General features: G+C 41.4%; 1 protein-coding gene across 1 annotated transcript in view; it reads right to left on the bottom strand.

Moving 5' to 3' along the window:
- Nucleotides 1-19566, bottom strand: part of daam2 (dishevelled associated activator of morphogenesis 2) — a 225724-nt gene that overhangs the window by 18457 nt on the left and 187701 nt on the right. The window contains 7 exon segments of the mRNA XM_046349916.1: nt 3-109; nt 7765-7872; nt 9924-10155; nt 10157-10212; nt 10976-11160; nt 11451-11509; nt 17421-17559. Of these exon segments, the coding sequence (XP_046205872.1) occupies nt 3-109; nt 7765-7872; nt 9924-10155; nt 10157-10212; nt 10976-11160; nt 11451-11509; nt 17421-17559 (886 nt within the window).

Below are 19566 nucleotides of genomic sequence, written 5' to 3'. Positions count from 1 at the left end.
ACTTGGAGAGCAGGATGACGCAGTTCTGAGCGCGCCGACCGTCGATTACCGACAGCTCCTTCACCTTGCGAGTGCTCAGGTACAGGTCATCCATCGAGCCGGTTTCCTTCTTCACAGAGAGAGAAGGGAGGGAGGAGAGAAGAAACAAGATCAGTGTCTGACAGTATACAGCATTGACACCTCAAGTGAGAATGGAATTGGGTGCCGCTATTCCCTTTATAGTCCACTACTGTTGACCAAGGCGGGCCCTGGTAGTAGTGGACTATAAGGAATATGGGTGCCACTTCAGACGCACCCATGTTCAGTTTAAGGCCAATTAGCAAATGATTAGATGGAAGACATGTGATGCCACTTCTTTTCATGTGAAATGTGACTAATGGACACTTTAGTGCAGTAGAAGGGTATTTAAAGCCCCTACATTGAAGTCTACCCACAATACTACCATACTGTACCCTCCCTGTGGTTGAATGCTAAGGTTGTGCCAATGTTGGTCACAATCGCCCTTCCCAGAACCATTGGCCAAGGCACCTGGCCAGGAAAGATTTTCAACTGTCACCAAGTGTTTATGTCAGTTTTCATTCGGGCATTATGGAGGTCTTATAAACATCTTGATTAAATGAAGCGTTGCAGTCAGGCATATGAGAAGAGCTCAGAAAAGCCATTAAAAAAAAGAGCTTCAAAAGTCCATGTCGGTGCGAGCAGAAAATCTAAAATAGGTCTTGGGAGGAACGGTTTTTGGTGAGTCACCATCAAGAACACAGTGCAGGCTAATCCAATAAACATTTCCGAAAGGGCAGGAAACGGTGCTACGAACTGGGCTCGAGGCAGCTTGTCAGATATTTTGGTAAGCTTCACACAAATGTAGTATTAAAAAAATCCACAAGGGGAACGAATAGATGTTTAAAAAATGTCTGGGGTTGAAATGTTCAAAAGTATTTTATTTATGGTCTAAACAGGCTTCCTGCACTTCCGAAATGTCCCTTTGGGGTTACGGGAAGGATGATGCATTTGAAACAGCTACTGGCTTCCAAAGAAAGATGCTTTTCTTCCATGCCCGCATTTACCAATAGTTCTACAGCAAAGCCTGACTGGCCGGATGGCACAGGGTCAAGGGACCACTCCCATTTGCTGTACTGCAGCCGCCCAGCCCTGCTATCTCTCTCTACTCACGCACGCACTCCAGATGTATACACCTTTATAATTGTTACAATGAAACTGGGGTGATCAAAAGGTAGTGGGGGAACCTTGTTATGTGTTCTTGGCCACTTCTTGGCTTTAGCTAAGTGGATTTAACTGCGCTCTGCTTCATACTTTTCTTACTTTGTTCATTGTAGTTTAGTGATGATGGTTATGATAATGATGATTGATAGTGAAATTACACTTTGGCTTCATGAACCCAACTAGGGGCATTAAAGGCTTCATGAACCTAACTAAGGAACTGAGAAGTGCTGTTAACAACTGACTGATGATTTACCACTGATTGCTTTCCCACAAGTACTGTACATGTCAGGGATGGGGTCAATACCATATGAATACCGTCAATTCAGGAAGTAAGCTCAAATTCCAATTGGCTTACTTGCTGAATGACTGAATTGAAATTGAACTGATCCCAACCCTGCTACCTCATTTGACCATGACACTTTCAAATTCACTGTCAGTCATGAGCGGACTGACATTTTTACATATGTTATCTAACGGACAGTTTTAAGATATCTAAGATATCATTAAAAGCACAATCTATAACCCATCACTGTTAAAACAGATCTATCTCTGCTGTTATCTTATTTGTTTACTAAATTAATCCTTTTTATCCAGGTAAGTACATTTAGAACACATTTGTAATGCTTATTAACCTCTAATCAAGCAAGCCAATTAACTAAACTTGAAATATACTATAAATGGTTCATTTTCCAATATGTATTACATTTTTTATTTAAACCTTTAATTCACCAGAAAGTCCCCATTGAGGTCAAAAGACCAATAACGCCACTAGCTACTTCAAACACTACATGATTATCCATGTGGCAGCCCATGTGTGCTCGGAGAAGGGAGAGAGGAAGGGAGGGAGGGAAGGAGAGACAGAGATAACAGTGTGGGAGCACGAGGGACCCGAGACTCACCTGCTTGAAGGATTGGTTAGTGAGCAGCTCCTGCCCAGGTAGTCGGAGAGTGCAGAGAGAGCGAGAGAGACCAAAATCGAAACACATGCAAAGGTTAGCACTTCAAGCCAGCAAAGAAAGGCAAAACCACAGTAGCTAGCAACTAGAGACTACACCACTACATACTAGAATGCAAAAGTGCAGATGTCTCTGGGGGGCTTGGTTCATCGAAAGTCTTCAAGGGCTTGTTTCATCACTACTGGTGGCGATGAGCTTGTAAAAGGTTTTGGGAAGCAACCCATCAAAGAATGATATTAGTGGATAAAATGACCAATTAAAAGCCTATAAAGGAAGACTAGTCATATATAACCGTTGGAATTACCATCAAACGGAATACAGCAATTGTCAATGTAGGACGAGACCATTGGTTACTTGTATAAATAAATATCATTCATGAATCACTTTCACTACAGTCTTCAAATGAGCCATTAATCATAGCCGACCCTTTATAAGAACAACAAGGGCGAAGTAATTGGCAGTCGAAAGACCTCTTGATTAAACCAATAGAACATGTTTTTTTTAAAGTTACACAAACTATGGTAACACCTCCATACCTCCATTTTATGACCCTCTTACTAAGTCTGTGGGTAAAACATTGTTTAAACTATTCATATTAGGCTTACCAGCAAATTACTGCTTAATCCATCTTGCATACAAACCCAATTGGGAGATTTGAAGATAATTAGGACCTGCCATTGATATCACTGGATTAGTTAGCCTTAATTAGCTTAAGTACACCGGTACAGACTTAAAATGTGTGTGTGTGTGTGTGTATGATTAAATCATTGCTAAGTACATTAGCTTCAAAAACATGTATAGGCATAGTTAGTCATAATAGCTAACTAGCAGCTAAGGTTTTTAAGTTAAATGCAGTTGAATGCTTTCAGTTGTACAACTGACTAGGTATCCTCCTTTTCCGTTCCCTTGTACGCAAATACTGTAGCGCAGTGTCCCCTAATCACCCTATTTCAAGGTCCTTCCAGAAATATAAGTCTTTGACTAAGTCTGGGGTGTGGTAACTCCTCATGACAGTGACGATATTGACTGGTTCCTTTGTTTTAGCCTACTCCATGGTTGCGTCCCAAATAGCACCATATTCCTTACATAGTGCCTTACTTTTGACTAGGGCTATTATGATGATCATATTACTGCCACAAGTCATGACTGCAGTAAAATTCCACATTATAGTTGAGTCATAGTAACTAGTCTTCTCCAAAAGTGCGCTCTGTTGCCATTGATGGTAATTACTGGCCTACCAAACTTGCTAACAGCCAGTCGCTAATGGCCTGATATTCAGCGCTCGATTGTCCCTCTGATCATTGACATAAATTTAAATGCCATCGAAAATCAAATCAAATACTTCATGAGAGCCCTGCTATTCAGGGTGACATAGGATCACCTGCTACGCCGCGAGATCCAGCTCCTCATGGATGCTTGATGCATAGAATTAAAAATGTGTTCCTATAAGCCTATGTTGCCGCAACATTTCTATAGTCTATGCTATGCATTTGCGTGAGAAAACTGAGTTTTCGATGGCCTCTATTAAAAAAAGTTAAAAGTTTCCAAATATTAAGCACATTGCTTCGCTTTACCCAATCAGGTTGAGCAACAAAACATTTTTTAAATGGTTTTTCCTGCACCTATATAATGTATCTAAATACAAACGGCACCGACACCCAAAATGAGTCAAGCACTGGCCTAAAGATGCATACACCATCAGATAACACATTTTATTTGGCAGATGCCTTTCAGGACACTCAAGGATATCTTGAGGACCATACCTCAGGACTACCTGGCCTGATGACTCCTTGCTGTCCACCTGGTCGTTCTGTCTGTGGCTATGGAACCCTGACCTGTTCACTGGACTCTATCTCTACCGCACCTGCTGTCTCTAACTCTGAATGATTGGCTATGAAAAGCCAACTGACATTTACTCCTGAGGGGCTGACCTGTTGCACCCTCCACAACCACTGTGATTATTATTATCTGACCCTGCTGGTCATCTATGAACGTTTGAACATCTTGGCCATGTTCTGTTATAATCTCCACTTGGCACAGCCAGAAGAGGACTGGCCACCCCTCAGTGCCTAGTTCCTCTCTAGGTTTCTTCCTAGGATATGGCCTTTCTAGGATATGGCCTTTCTAGGGAGTTTTTCCTAGCCACCATGCTTCTGCATTGCTTGCTGTTTGGGGTTTTAGGCTGGTTTTCTATAAGGCACTTTGTGACTTCGGCTGATGCAAAAAGGGCTTATTAATTGTTTTTTTTTAAACGATCATCTTATCAATTTCAAAATGATGGGCGGGTTCTGGCACGTGTCACTTCGCACTGATAACATGTGCAGTAAATAGTAGCTATCGCAGTGTAGGCTAAGATACACTGTGTAGGCTACTTACCATTAGCTAGCTAGCTAAGACACACCAGCCAACTTGGCTAGCAAAAACAAGACATGACCATCAATCCAGTGAAATTAAAAAATGAGTTATTTTAATTTATGCACCGATGTGCCTTGTAAGTAATTGGCTACAACAACTGACCTAATACCAGTGTTATCCGATAGCTTAGCTACAACATCTTACCTATTTCCAGTATTATCACATAGCCAAGCTACAACAACTGACTCTGACCAGTGTTATCACATAGCCTAGCTTGAGACTCAAGTTTTGAAATATAAGGGACTCTATGTTATTTATAATAATGGGTAGGCCTACATGGAGAAAATCTCTTTTATAATATATGAAATATATGAAAAAAAGGCAAATGCAGGAAACAATATTTATTTCCAGTCAATGTAAATAACCTATCATTTTTAGGAATTCAAATTAATTGGAAATTTAACTTTGCCCTGTGCTTCTCTGCCCATGCACTATAGTCTATATGCTATTGATAATTTCATTGATATCACCCAATACATTGCAGGCACAGTTGATCTCCCGCACCCAGCAGAGAATTGCACTTGGCTTTCATTTTCAATGGATCTCGACTGAGAAAAGGTTGGTGACCACTGTTCTATTCTAGAGGCGATGGCTGCCTATTGTGATCATTACTGTTACAGATAGGCATTATGTTCTGGCCTGATAGTCAATTAATTATAGGCCTAGGGTTTATTGAGGGTAGGTATATGTGAGTCGCATGTTAAATGCAAGAGTCGTGTATTTATGTAGTCCTACAAGACTATTTGGCCTGTAATGCAAAAACACATGTTAGATGTTTTTTTGTGTGCGATGGATTACAGTCGGTTAAAGGGTAGGTTTTATGATAATTTAATGATGGTTTGAGTGCCAAATGAGGCCCCACCTACTTTTTGCTGGCCCTGCCATGAATGGATTTCTGCCTACTCCACTAGCCAATTCCAAATCTAAACTAATTTCACACATATATTATTTAGTATATGTAAAGACCAGATTAAAGTGAGAATAGTCTGATGGGTGAGAATATAATCACTTGAGAATGAAGCCCAGTGTGTGCAGTCTAAGGCAAGAAACAGCACATGCATCATGTAGCCCATAGGCCTAGACATGGAGCGCACAAAACATTAGGCACACCTGTTCTTTCTGTGACATAGACTGACCAGGCTAATCCAGGTGAAAGATATGATCCCTTATTGATATCACTTGTTAAATCCCCTTCAATCAGTGTAGATGAAGGGGAGGAGACACGTTAAAAGGAATATTTGTATGTGTGCCATTCAGAGGTTGCATGGACAAGAAAAAATATTTAAGTACATATGAAAGGGTTATGGTTGTCTTACTGGTTTGAGTGTGTCAAGAGCTGCAACACTGCTGGGTTTTTCACGCTGAACAGTTTCCTGTGTGTATTAAGAATGGTCCACCACCCAAAGGACAACCAGCCAACTTGCCACAACTGTGTGAAGCAATATCGTCAACATGGGCCAGCATCCCTGTGGAATGCTTTCGACACCTTGTAGAGTCCATGCCCCGACAAATTGAGGCTGTTCTGAAGGCAAAAAGGCGTGCAACTCAATATTAGGAAGGTGTTATGTTTTGTGCACTCAATGTATCCCTTACGGACTCGGGAGGGGCGAAGGTTCGATTTTAATGCGTCCTACGAAACACGACCCTGTCAAGCCGCACTGCTTCTTGACACACTGCTCGCTTAACCCGGGAAGCCAGCCACACCAATGTGTCAGAGGAAACACCGTCCAGCTGACGACTGAGGTCAGCTTGCAGGCGCCCGGCCCACCACAAGGAGTCACTAGATCGCGATGAGACAAGGAAATCCCAGCCAGCCAAACCCTCCCCTAACCCAGACGACGCTGGGACAATTGTGCCTCTGGGCGAAGAAACAGCCTGGGATCGAACTCAGGTCTGTAGTGATGTCTCAAGCACTACGGACCAAGAAACAGAGCAGAGTGCATGCCTATCATGCAACTTTTTTCAAATCATCAATAGAGTCACATCATGAATGTTAGAATGTATTAGAAATCAAAACATACAGCATAGCCTAAGGTTTGTATCAAAACTAAAGTTGCAAAAATAACTTTAAATTAAGCATATAAGAGGACCTGTTTCAAATTATCACGTTGTTAAATGCTCAACAGAGTATGTTTGCACTCCCTCGGAAATCATTTGGGAAAAAATATCCTTCTATTTTATTCAGCTATGTTCAATTGTATTCTTATTACTATAAATGAATTTAAAAAATAATGCCACAGGAATTATAAACAAATCTTGTCTGCTAAATGAACCAGTGTAGCCCACACCCACATGGCATAGCCAGATCAAGGCCTAACATAAGGATGACTCAGAATATGGTATTCTATTCTTCTGAAATAGGCTACATTGTCTTCATTTCATAATGTTTCTTTAGAGCTGCCTAAAACAAATAATGGATTTATTGGGATTGTGTAGGCTATATTAAACAGATTTATTACACTTTTTATAATGTAGCCCTCAATGTTCCAAAGGTTAGAATCAGTTACTTGTAGCCCCAGAGATACTTAATGTGTTTATGTTAATTAACAGCCAATTAACATAAGACCAGCAGTTATTTGCAATGACAGTTACCAGCTGACTAAATTTCATGACCACCACAGCCCTACTTTTGATGAGAGCTCAATGTGCCCTGGTCAAAAGTAGTGCGTTATATAGGGAATTGGGTGCCATTTGGGGTGCAGCTCATGAGACTGAAGAACCTTGCCCGCCCCCTACCAAATGCACTGAAGACACTACTGCACGCTCCAGCTCTTTGACATTCACACAATCAGCCATTCAGGAGGGAACAGTACCTAAGGTTAGCATAAAGCCATGAGTAGGCCAAACTCCTGACTCTTCAAAACCACTCAAACACACACACGGGCGCGCACGCACACACACACAAGCATACATACATTCTGTCTCACATAGACACGCACAAGCACATGCACGCACACCAAGATATCAAGGCTCAATGCATTACTTCAAACACAATTAATCCCTTTCTGCCACTGCAACCACACAGTGCATGTCTATATATTTTTACATACACTACCAGCATGCACGCACACAGACACATATCAATCCCCACGATATTTGACAGTTTAGGTGACAACGCCCCACTAACTAAAAATACTGTTTTACTTATCCAATCAATTCAAAGCGTCCATACTTGCTGTCTCTGATAGGCCGAGAACATCTTTTCGATGTCCTTGAGGTCGAGGATCTTGAAGGCCCTTAGGTCATCGACGTCGTGCCAGATGGTGCCAGTGATCTTGTTCTGCATGGTACACAGGCGGGACATAGGGTGGCCATAAATTGAGGGTGGATTACAAACTCTGAAGTTTCCTGATGTTACAGATCTAGGATCAGCGCCCCCTCCCACCGATCCTCAATTTAATAATTAGTGGGGAAAATGTTAAACTGACCCAAGATCACAGTCTAGGGTCAACTTCACCCTACACCAGATTATAAACGGTAATAATTGAGGATTGGAGGGGTGGGGTGTTGTGTGCCAGAGACGATTGCAGACAGGTGTAAGTGTAAGGATGTTAGCAATTATACGATGTAATAAATGATGCTCTATCTAATAGTTAGCCCCAGAACAGTCTACTGCATGGGCCTACTATTTTTCCTAATTAGCTAGCATGTTAGTCATTTCAGGCAAATTTAAATCCTACGTCATCTTTTGAGAAGTGTAACTAGGTCAAAATAAACTTTTTATTTAAACTAATTTTAACATTTTGTCAACTTAAGTTTTCCCATCTCTAGAGGTTTAATAAAAAAATGACTATATTAAGTACCAATTTAGTGCCAAAAAAAGTAACAGGATTGACCGTAACATTGGCAATTGAATGCGAGCTTCATCCCAAAAAATGAAACTTAAAACATTTTTAGCCTTTTTATGAGTAACAGGGTTGAAGTGTTATGGTCGACTCGCAGTTTTCCACCACAAAACAACAGAAAATGGCCAAAAAGAGTAGAACCAGTCTACCTGTTTTACTCTCTGATTTGACTGTTAGCTGTTCAATATTTGTTTTGAAACAAATATTGATAAAGGAACAGTTTCATCATTTAAAACGAGAGTTCAGTTCACGTAACAGGGTTGACCTTAAAATAAGAGACATCTAAATAAATCCTTCATCACTAATCACATTAAATAAATAATAGTCTTCAGAAATGACTTTGTCAAAGCAACAAAATAACTAGGGTTTTACAATGATAGTGAAACTTGGTTAAAATCTTCAGAGAAATGACACAGGGTTGAGGGTACGTCAAAATGCAGAATCTTGGCACTTTAGCAAGCCTCATCTCACATAGAAAATCTGATTAATTGAATTATCCATGTGGTCTATATTAAAAGGGCACTTCATTTAATATAATAAGCTTTTAAAATTCAATATTGGGATGCAAAAGGCACTCATTTTGTGGAACGACCCATGTAACAAATGATGTACTTACTAAAAGTTAACCCAGGGCAGAATAGTCTACTGCAAATTCTCTGTCCTGAGAAACTCAATTCAACAAAATGGGTTCCCTTCAGTGCATAGTGAAATGCTAGCACAGTGCTCTCTTGCAATATACGTTCATCAATCCCCAACATAAGGACCAAGCTGGAATGCTAATAACCTCCTCTTCATAGTCTAAATTGCACACCTACTCATTCCAGGGTTTTTATTTATTTAGACTATTTTTTTTACATTGTAGAATAATAGGGGGAAAAATGTGTTAAATAAATCAAAATATATTTTATATTTGAGATTCTTCAAAGTAGCCACCCTTTGCCTTGATGACAGCTTTGCGCTTATTGGGACTATCATTTGTTTTTCAACAGGACAATGACCCCAAACACTTCCAGAATGTGTAAGGCCTATTTGACCAAGAAGGAGAGTAATGGAGTGCTGGATCAGATGACCTGGCCTCCACCATCACCCTACCTCAACCCAATTGGGATGGGTTGGACCACAGAGTGAAGGGAAAGCAACCAACAAGTGCTCAGCATATGTGGGAACTCCTTCAAGACTGTTGGAAAAGCATTCCAGGTGAAGCTGGTTGAGAGAATACCAAGAGTTTGCAAAGCTGTCATCAAGGCAAAGGGTGACTACTTTGGAAAAAAATCAGTTTTTTGGTTACTACATGATTCCATTTGTGTTATTTCATAGTTTTGATGTCTTCACTAGTGTACTAAAATGTAGAAAATAGTAAAAAGAAAGAAAAACCCTTGAATGAGTAGCCGTTTCCAAACTTTTGACTGGTACTGTACATTAACACAAATATATTTATATTAAATGTAGCCCTAGAACAGACCTAGAACAGACCATTAATCTTTACCTCGCCCAGCTTGGCCCAGTTGAAGGATTTGAGCGGGTGCGAGGGCTGCGGGATAGACTTTGAGCGCATGGTAGCAGTAGTACCAAATCCAGGTGGGCCCAGAGGAGGTGGGATTCCAGAGAAGATGGGTGGAGCTCCAGGAGGAGGAGGAGGGCCTCCAGGTGGAGGAGGGGGAGGAGGAGGGCAGCTGAATGGCAGAGGGGGAGGGGGCGGAGGGAAGCCTCCAGTCATGGGGGGAGGGGGGGACGGGGCCACCAGGGGGCGGAGGAGGGAAAGGTACGCTGTCACCCTATTGGTGGAAAGAAAGACAAAATGAGAGGATGTTTACTTGTTAGAAATAAGAAAATCAAACAATCTATTAAATACTTTTATTTGCACATCATTAAACTAAAACAAACTATGAAGCATTTGGCATCACATTAAGAATATAACATGTGGTTTCAAACCAACCTTCGAACAGTATGTAATTGAACATGACTATGTGTTTGCCTTTTCGAAATATGTGTAAACACTGTTGAAACTACATTGCCAGTAACGGGACTATAAAGATTTTCTGAATTTCAATCTTTAACTACAGTTTGCCAACCCTAAGTCTACAGACAGAGATTTTGCATCTATTTTTTTACATTTTATTTTACCTTTATTTAACTAGGCAAGTCAGTTAAGAACAAATTCTTATTTACAATGACGGCCTAGGAACAGTGGGTTAACTGCCTGTTCGGGGGCAGAACGACAGATTTGTACCTTGTCAGCTCGGGGGTTTTGAACTTGCAACCTTCTGGTTCCTAGTCCAACGCTCTAACCACTAGGCTACCCTGCCGCCCCAATAATGAAAACTTTTCAATGGAAGTCATTTGTTGGATGTCCGTCAAAAAAATACACATAATATGTCCGCCTCTTCGAGTTTGCATCTTGTCCCAAAATAATTGACTTGAGACTTGACTGATGGACTAAAACAGACAATAATGACTGCATATACGATTTCATCCGTCTCTGTGTGGACACCGCCTAAAACAGTGGGACAAGAAGAGACATTGTGACAGCATGCTTACTGCTATGTCACTGATGCGCGAGTGCAGGTCGAGCACTTGGTCCCGCGCTGACCGCAACTCCACTCCCTCTCTCTGTAGTTTGTCCTTCATCTTATTGAGGGTCTTCATCATGTCCTCCTTCTCCTGCGTCTTGGTATCACATTCCCTCTCTTTCCGCTCCAGCTTGGCCATTAGCTCTGAGTGGTCTAAAAGAGCACATGTTGTAGAAGATATCATTGCTGTTCAAATTGTTGTATATTCTCAAGTTCGCACACACAAGCACCCGGACTTGCACACACACACAAACAGAAACGCACACACTACACCCACACACGGTAGACATTCACAAGCAAACAGAAGGACACATGCAGACACAAATACACACACATGGCTCTCTGCATCTCTGGCCAAAGGCATAACACAATCCCATAGATGCACTTCTGCACTATGGCCAGCATATGGCGATGTTTCAAACAAGTAGAAGATACCGTTTTACCTTTCCTGAACTTCTCTGCTTGGTCTCTCCATTGCTTAACCTCATTTTCATTGAACAACCTGTGAGGGAAGACAAACAACATGGCTCTTAACCTGATCAAAGTCTATTTGGTAACAGGGCTCCACGGTCCACACTAAATTGTGCCAAACGGTCAGTTCAATACACGTATTGGAGGAAAATGGGCCATTTCAAATCAAATCAAATTGTATTTGTCACATACACATGGTTAGCAGATGTTAACCAGTTATGCATTAGGGGGCGCTAATTAAAATTTTGGGGATGAAAAACGTTCCCGTTTTAAACAAGATATTTTGTCACGAAAAGATGCTCGACTATGCATATAATTGACAGCTTTGGAAAGAAAACACTCTGACGTTTCCAAAACTGCAAAGATATTGTCTGTGAGTGCCACAGAACTAATGCTACAGGTGAAACCAAGATGAAATTTCATACAGGAAGTGTGCCAGATTTTGAATGCGCTGTGTTCCAATGTCTCCTTATATGGCTGTGAATGCGCCAGGAATGAGCCTACACTTTCTTTCGTTTCCCCAAGGTGTCTGCAGCATTGTGACGTATTTGTAGGCAAATCATTGGAAGATTGACCTTAAGAGACTACATCTACCAGGTGGCCGCTTGGGGTCCTCAGTTGCAATTATTGCGTAATCTCCAGCTGCGTGTGTTTTTCGTTTGCTTCGAGGAGAAACACAGCTGCCAGGAATGATTTATCATCAAATAGATATGTGAAAAACACCTTGAGGATTGATTCTAAACAACGTTTGCCATGTTTCTGTCAATATTATGGAGTTAATTTGGTAAAAAGTTTGGCGTTGTAGAGACTGCATTTTCAGATTTTTTTCTTAGCCAAACGTGATGAACAAAACGGAGCGATTTCTCCTACACAAGTAATCTTTTTGGAAAAACTGAACATTTGCTATCTAACTGAGTCTCCTCATTGAAAACATCCGAAGTTCTTCAAAGGTAAATTATTTTATTTGAATGCTTTTCTTGTTTTTGTGAAAATGTTGCCTGCTGAATGCTAGGCTTAATGCAAGGCTAGCTATCAATACTCTTACACAAATGCTTGTGTAGCTATGGTTGAAAAGCTTATTTTGACAATCTGAGATGACAGTGTTGTTAACAAAAGGCTAAGCTTGTGAGCCAATATATTTATTTCATTTCATTTGCCTATTTTCATGAATAGAAAAAGTTGCGTTATGCTAATGCATTATAGTTTAAGTATTTTTCTGTCGATTTCTCAGCCAAGCAGGATGAACAAACATGACGTTTTTCGCCTACAAAAATATAATTTTTGGAAAAAAGGAACATTTGCTATCTAACTGGGAGTCTCCTGAGTGAAAGCATCTGAAGTTCTTCATAGCATTATGCTATGCTAAACTTACACAAATGGTTGTCTAGCGTTGGCTGTAACGCATATTTTGAAAATCCGAGATGACAGTGTTGTTAACAAAAGGCTAAGCTTGTGTTTGAATATATTTATTTCATTTAATTTTCGATTTTCATGAATATGAAACGTTGCGTTATGGTAATGTGCTTGAGACTATGATTACGCTCCCGGATATGGGATTGCTCGTCGCTAGAGGTTAATGCGAGTGTAGCGATATGCTTGTGCTTCTAGTTCCGACAGTGCAGTAATATCTAACAAGTAATCTAACAAATTCACAACAACTACCTTATACACACAAGTGTAAAGTAATGAATGTACATATATATGAATATGTACATATACATATATGGATGAGCGATGGCCGAACAGAATAGGCAAGATGCAGTAGGTGGTGTAGAGTACAGTATATACATATGAGATGAGGAATGTAGGGTATGCAAACATTATTGAACTGGCATAATTTAATTTCACTAGTGATACCTTTATTAAATCCAGTTATTAAAGTGGACAGTGATTTGGGTCAGCAGCAGCCTCTCAATGTTATTGATGGCTGTTTAACAGTCTGATGGCCTTGAGATCGAAAGACTGAAAAACAGCTTCTGTCCCAGCTTTGATGCACCTGTACTGACCTCGCCTTCTGGATGATAGCAGGGTGAACAGGCAGTGGCTCGGGTGCTTGTTGTCCTTGATGATCTTTTTGGCATTCCTGTGACATCGAATGCTGCATGTGTCCTGGAGGGCAGGTAGTTTGCCCCCGGTGAAGCATTGTGCAGACCGCAATACCCTCTGGAGAGCCTTGCGTTTGAGGGCAGTTGCCATACCAGGCGGTGATACAGCCTGACGGGATGCTCTTGATTGTGCACCCGTAAAAGTTTGTTAGCCACATTTCTTCAGCCTCCTGAAATTGAAGAGGCATTGTTGCACCTTCTTCACCACGCTGTCTGTGTGGGTGGACCATTTCAGTTTATCCGTGATGTGTCCACCGAGGAACTTAACTTTCCACCTTCTCCACTACTGTCCTGTCGATGTGGATAGGGGGGTGCTCCCTCTGCTGTTTCCCGTGGTCCACAATCATCTCTTTTGTTTTGTTGATGTTGAGTGAAAGGTTGTTTTCCTGACACCACACTCCAAGTGCCTCACCTTCTCCCTGTAGGTTGTCTTGTCATTGTTGGTATCAAGCCCACCACTGTTGTGTCGCCTGCAAACTTGATGATTGAGTTGGAGGTGTGCATGGCCACGCAGTCGTGGGTGAACAGGGAGTACAAGAGGGGGCTAAGCAAACACCCTGGTGGGGACCCGGTGTTGAGGATCAGCGAAGTGGAGATGTTGTTTCTTACCTTCACCACCTTGGGTGGCCCGTCAGAAAGTCCAGGACCCAATTGCACAGGGCGGGGTTGAGTAGCAGTGGTCCAGTGTTCTGCTTGAGCGGGTACTACAGTCAATGTACAAGGTAGCCTTGTTCTCAAATTAGCTTTGTTAAAATATTCAGCTACAATAAATGCAGCCTCAGGATATATGTTTTCCAGGTTACATAGATTCTTTCAGGGCCATGCTTGGGAAGAGGGGAAGGGGGGAATATATATGGCTGTGACTATAATCAAAGATAATTCTCTTGGTAGATGATGCGGTCAGCATTTGATTGTAAGGAATTCTAGGTCAGGTGAACTAAATGACTTGAGTTCATGTATGTTATTGCTACACCATGAGTCGTTAATCATACACCCCCGTCCTTCTTCTTACCAGAGAGATGTTTGTTTCTTTCGGTGCGACGCATGAAGAAACCCGGTGGCTGTACCAAGTCTGACAACATATCCCAAGTGAGCCATGTTTCTGTGAAACAGAGACTGTTACAAACTCTGACTCCACCAAGTTGTCTAGAGACTGGACATTGGCGACTAATATGCTCGGAGGCGGTGGGTGGTGTGCTCGCATTCTAAGTCTGACCAGTAGGCCGCTCCTTCTGCCTCTCCTGCGGCGACAACATTGTTTTGGTTCGGTCTCTGGCATTAGATACAATGCCCTGGGTGGTGGTCCGAACAAAGGATCCGCTTCGGGAAAGTCGTATTCCTGGTCGTAATGTTGGTAAGTTGATGTCACTCTTATATCCAATAGTTCTTCCCAGCTATATGTAATTACACTTAAGATTTTCTGAGCTAACAATGTAAGAAATAATACATAAAAACAAATGACTGCATAGTTTCCTAAGGACTTGAAGCGAGGTGACCAGCTCTGTTGGCACAGTCTTGCGAACAATTGGTAATGAGTGCAATTTCAATTTGAAAATGGGTCGTGGATGGGTATTACAGCATGACAATGACCCAAAACACATGGCCAAGGCAACAAAGGAGTGGCTCAAGAAGGTCCTGGAGTGGCCTAACCAGTCTCCAGACTTGAATCCCATAGAAAATTTGTGGAAGGAGCTGGAGGTTCGAGTTGCCAAACGTCAGCCTCAAAACCTTAATGACTTGGAGAAGATCTGCAAAGAGGAGTGGGACAAAATTCCTCCTGAGATGTGTGCAAACCTGGTGGCCAACTACAAGAAACGTCTGACCTCTGGGATTGCCAACAAAGGCTTTGCCACCAAGTACTAAGTCATGTTTTGCAGAGGGGTCAAATACTTATTTCCCTCATTAAAATGCAAATCTATTAATAACATTTTTGACATACGTTTTTCTGGATTTTTGTTGTTGTTATTCTGTCACTAACTGTTCAAATAGACCCACCATTAAAATTATAGACTGATCATTTCTTTGTCAGTGGGCAAACGTACAAAATCAGCAGAGGATCAAATACTTTTTTCCCTCACTGTACAAATTACCTCAACTAACCTGTACCCCCGCACACCGACTCGGTACCGGTACCCCCTGTATATAGCCTCGTTATTTTATATACATTTTTTACTTTATTTAATTTGGTAAATATTTTCTTAACCCTGCTTGAACTGCACTGTTGGTTAAGTAAGCATTTCACGGTAAGGTCTACACTTGTAATCGGCACATGTGACAAATAAAGTTTGATTTGATACACGAGGAAGGAGTCCTGAATTCTGTCTTTTAAAGCATCCAGGTATAAAGCCTTACAATGCAATTATAATGTATAGTAATACTTTTTATGAGGATGATGCCTTTACAATGTTTTACAAATCGTCTCATATTGATCCAGACAGCCAGTTTGAAACAGTTGAGAATTGTATACAGGGAGAGTGTAACGGTAACTACAGACGCTGGGAGACGGGAAGCAAGGACAGGGTGAGGAATTAATAATAAATAGACATTAAATGAACAAGAACAGTGTCTGAACAAGAGAAACAAAACAACATCAATGCAGACCCAAGAATGAAACTGAGGAAGTGACAAATATAGGGGAGGCAATCAATGACGTGATGGAGTCCAGGTGAGTCCAATGAAGGGCTGGTGCGTGTAACAAAAGTTATAGCAATTATCGGAGGATGGTACTGGAACATCTGACAAAAAGAAAAGGGGAGAGTTTGATGAAAAAGCTTTATATAAAAGTTCAACTCCAGGTCATGTGGCATGATTAACCAAAACACAGGGCTTTAGTTATAAGACATTATAAAGGCTCATACTGTACATGCTCATAACAAGTTATTCCAAGATGCTTTAAGTAAAGTGTTACAAATCCTCTTTTCTCCCCTTCTTTATCTGACCAAACAACTGCTTCAATGTAACATGGTCGACTGGGCTGGGAATCGTGGAGTCGTTCGCCGAACACGATTACAGCAATTCCTTTTGATCTCGCTTCTGCTTTCATGACAATTCACCTCACTGAGTGAGGCAGGTACCGTGCAATCCCACAACCCCCTGCTGCCACCCCACCTCCCCATTCTGACCAATCACTTTCCCCGAATCCTCGCTCAGGCCCAGCTTATGGCTGCAGTCCAATTTTCTATACATTGTCCATGAAGGGTCCACTTGCTCACTCCCCCTTGTGGATATGATAGCATTAGATTGGTGTATGTTAAGGCTAGAGGGTGTCTTCACCATATTTCCTATATCAGTCCATTCTGTTTAAATCCATAAGGGGGAGTGAAGGGCTGCAGACCGAGAATAAAGGTAGGGAATTGTTCCGCAGCCCATGTTGAATTTCCAGTTAAAATCCTGTCTAGTTTTGTGAACAAAAGATGCCCCACCCCATTCTCTTCACTCTCTTTGAACTCTGGTAAGCAAACAGTGGGCTATTTCAGTATTTTTGTGTGTTCCCACCGAGATTGAAACATTGTGTCATAACAGCAGCTGTCGATGTCAAGGAAGTCTTTGATCAGCACAAGATGTTATGCCAAAAGGATGCTTCCATGTGTCTCTTGAATTTCCTTCTTGGTTCAGTCAGGTTCTATATACAGCTCTAGCAACAAAGAAAATCTCTCATAATAGCTCTATTTATCAACATTTTATCAACAGAGTTGCTTGACAACATGAAGACACAAGATCATAAGCAACATTGTGTGTGCAAACATCCGGGCGTGTTTTTAGTTGTGTCCGTGAGTATGAGTGAGAGTGTGTATCTATGTTGGTGTGTCACAAATCGTGTGAGGCCAGGTTACTCACATGCGAATTATATTTTTGACACTGAAGTTGTCTAGGGGCGCTATGTCCGGGTCCTCTCCCTTCTCATCTTGTAGGACTATCTGCTGCAGGATCCGGTCTAGGAGCTGCCAATGCTGCAGACTGCCCCCTCCGCGTTTGTCTGGAAAACACCAAACAGAGGTAATAAACTTCTAAGGTCACACACACCGATGAAGAAAGGTTAGCTCCTTGGAGGACAAGCAGAAGTACTTCAATGACAATGATCAATGTTAAGATGTTAGCCTCACCACTCTCATCAATTCAGAAATGAAGATTTTCTCCAAGAACAACTGGTGTGTTTTGTAAGAGGGGGTATAAATGGCTCCATGGATTCATGGTTTTGAATAGTGGCAGAAACATTGACCAACTTTTGAGGCAGCTGTCATTATCAACCAGCCTTTGCAGTGTTGACTAGAGTCAATCCTTTTTATCAGTTAAGGTACACAGTCTTCACACGTCTGGAGACTTATTCTTGACCACTGTGAGGCAGATGTAATAGTGATGAACCAGGCTTTGAGGCAGATTTAATAGTGACCAACCTGGGAGGCAGATGTAATAGTGACCAACCTGGGAAGCCGATGTAACAGAGGCCGACCGATAAATCGGTTGACCGATATTATTGTCCGACATTACCCTTTCACAGAAAAATTTGTATTGGACTTCATTCCAAAGATAAAGTTCAGATATTATATACATACAGTATAAAGTATTCATCCCCTTGGCGTTTTTCCTATTTCGTTGCATTACAACCTATAATTTAAAAGGATTTTATTTGGATTTCATGTAATGGACAAAAACAAAATAGTCCAAATTAGTGAAGTGAAATGAAAAAAATTACTTGTTTCAAAACAAAATAAAACGGGAAAGTGCTGTGTATATATGTATTCACCCCCTTTGCTATGAATCAATCAAATCAAAGTTTATTTGTCAAGTGTGCCAAATTTAACAGACCTTACAGAAAAAATGCTTACTTACAGGCTCTAACCAATAGTGCAAAAAAGGTATTAAGTGAACAATAGGTAAGTAAAGAAATAAAAACAACAGTAAAAAGACAGTGACAAATAACAGTAGCAAGGCTATATACAGTAGTGAGGCTATAACAGTAGCGAGTCTACATACAGGCACCGGTTAGTCGGGCTGATTGAGGAAGTATGAACACGTAGATATGGTTAAAGTGACTATGCAAATATGATAAACAGAGCGTAGCAGTGGGAAAAATAGGGATTGGCGGGTGGTGGGTGGCAGGACACAGTGGAGATAGCCCGGTTAGCCAATGTGCTGGTTGGTCGGGCCAATTGAGGGAGTATGTACATGAATGTATTGTTAAAGTGACTTTGCATATATGACAAACAGAGAGAAGCAGCAGAGTAAAAGAGGGGTTGGGTGGGGGCACACAATGCAAATAGTCCGGAAAGCCAATTGATTACCTGTTCAGGAGTGTTATGGCTTGGGGGTAGAAGCTGTTGAGAAGCCTTTTTGTCCTAGACTTAGCAGTCCGGTACCACTTGCCATGCGGTAGTAGAGAGAACAGTCTATGACTGGGGTGGCTGGGGACTTTGACATTTTTTAGGGCCTTCCTCTGACACCGCGTGGTGTAGAGGTCCTGGATGGCAGGCAGCTAAGCCCCAGTGATGTACTGGGCCGTACACACTAACCTCTGTAGTGCCTTGCGGTCGGAGGCCGAGCAATTACCATACCAGGCAGTGATGCAACCAGTCAGGATGCTCTCAATGTTGCAGCTGTAGAACCTTTTGAGGATCTGAGGACCCATGCCAAATCTTTTTAGTTTCCTGATGGGAAATAGGCTTTGTCAAATAAAATAAAATCAAAAATCAAAATCAAATCAAATCTAATTGTATTTGTCACATACACATGGTTAGCAGATGTTAATGCGAGTGTAGCAAAATGCTTGTGCTTCTAGTTCCGACAATGCAGTGATAACCAACAAGTAATCTAACTAACAATTCCAAAACTACTGTCTTATACACAGTGTAAGGGGATAAAGAATATGTACATAAGGATATATGAATGAGTGATGGTACAGAGCAGCATACAGTAGATGGTATCGAGTACAGTATATACATATGAGATGAGTATGTAGACAAAGTAAACAAAGTGGCATAGTTAA

Source organism: Oncorhynchus gorbuscha, linkage group LG05, assembly GCF_021184085.1.
Source record: "Oncorhynchus gorbuscha isolate QuinsamMale2020 ecotype Even-year linkage group LG05, OgorEven_v1.0, whole genome shotgun sequence".
NCBI classification, from domain to species: Eukaryota; Metazoa; Chordata; class Actinopteri; order Salmoniformes; family Salmonidae; genus Oncorhynchus; species Oncorhynchus gorbuscha.
Note: the sequence above shows the minus strand (reverse complement) of the source record. Positions and strands in the feature narration are given on the sequence as shown.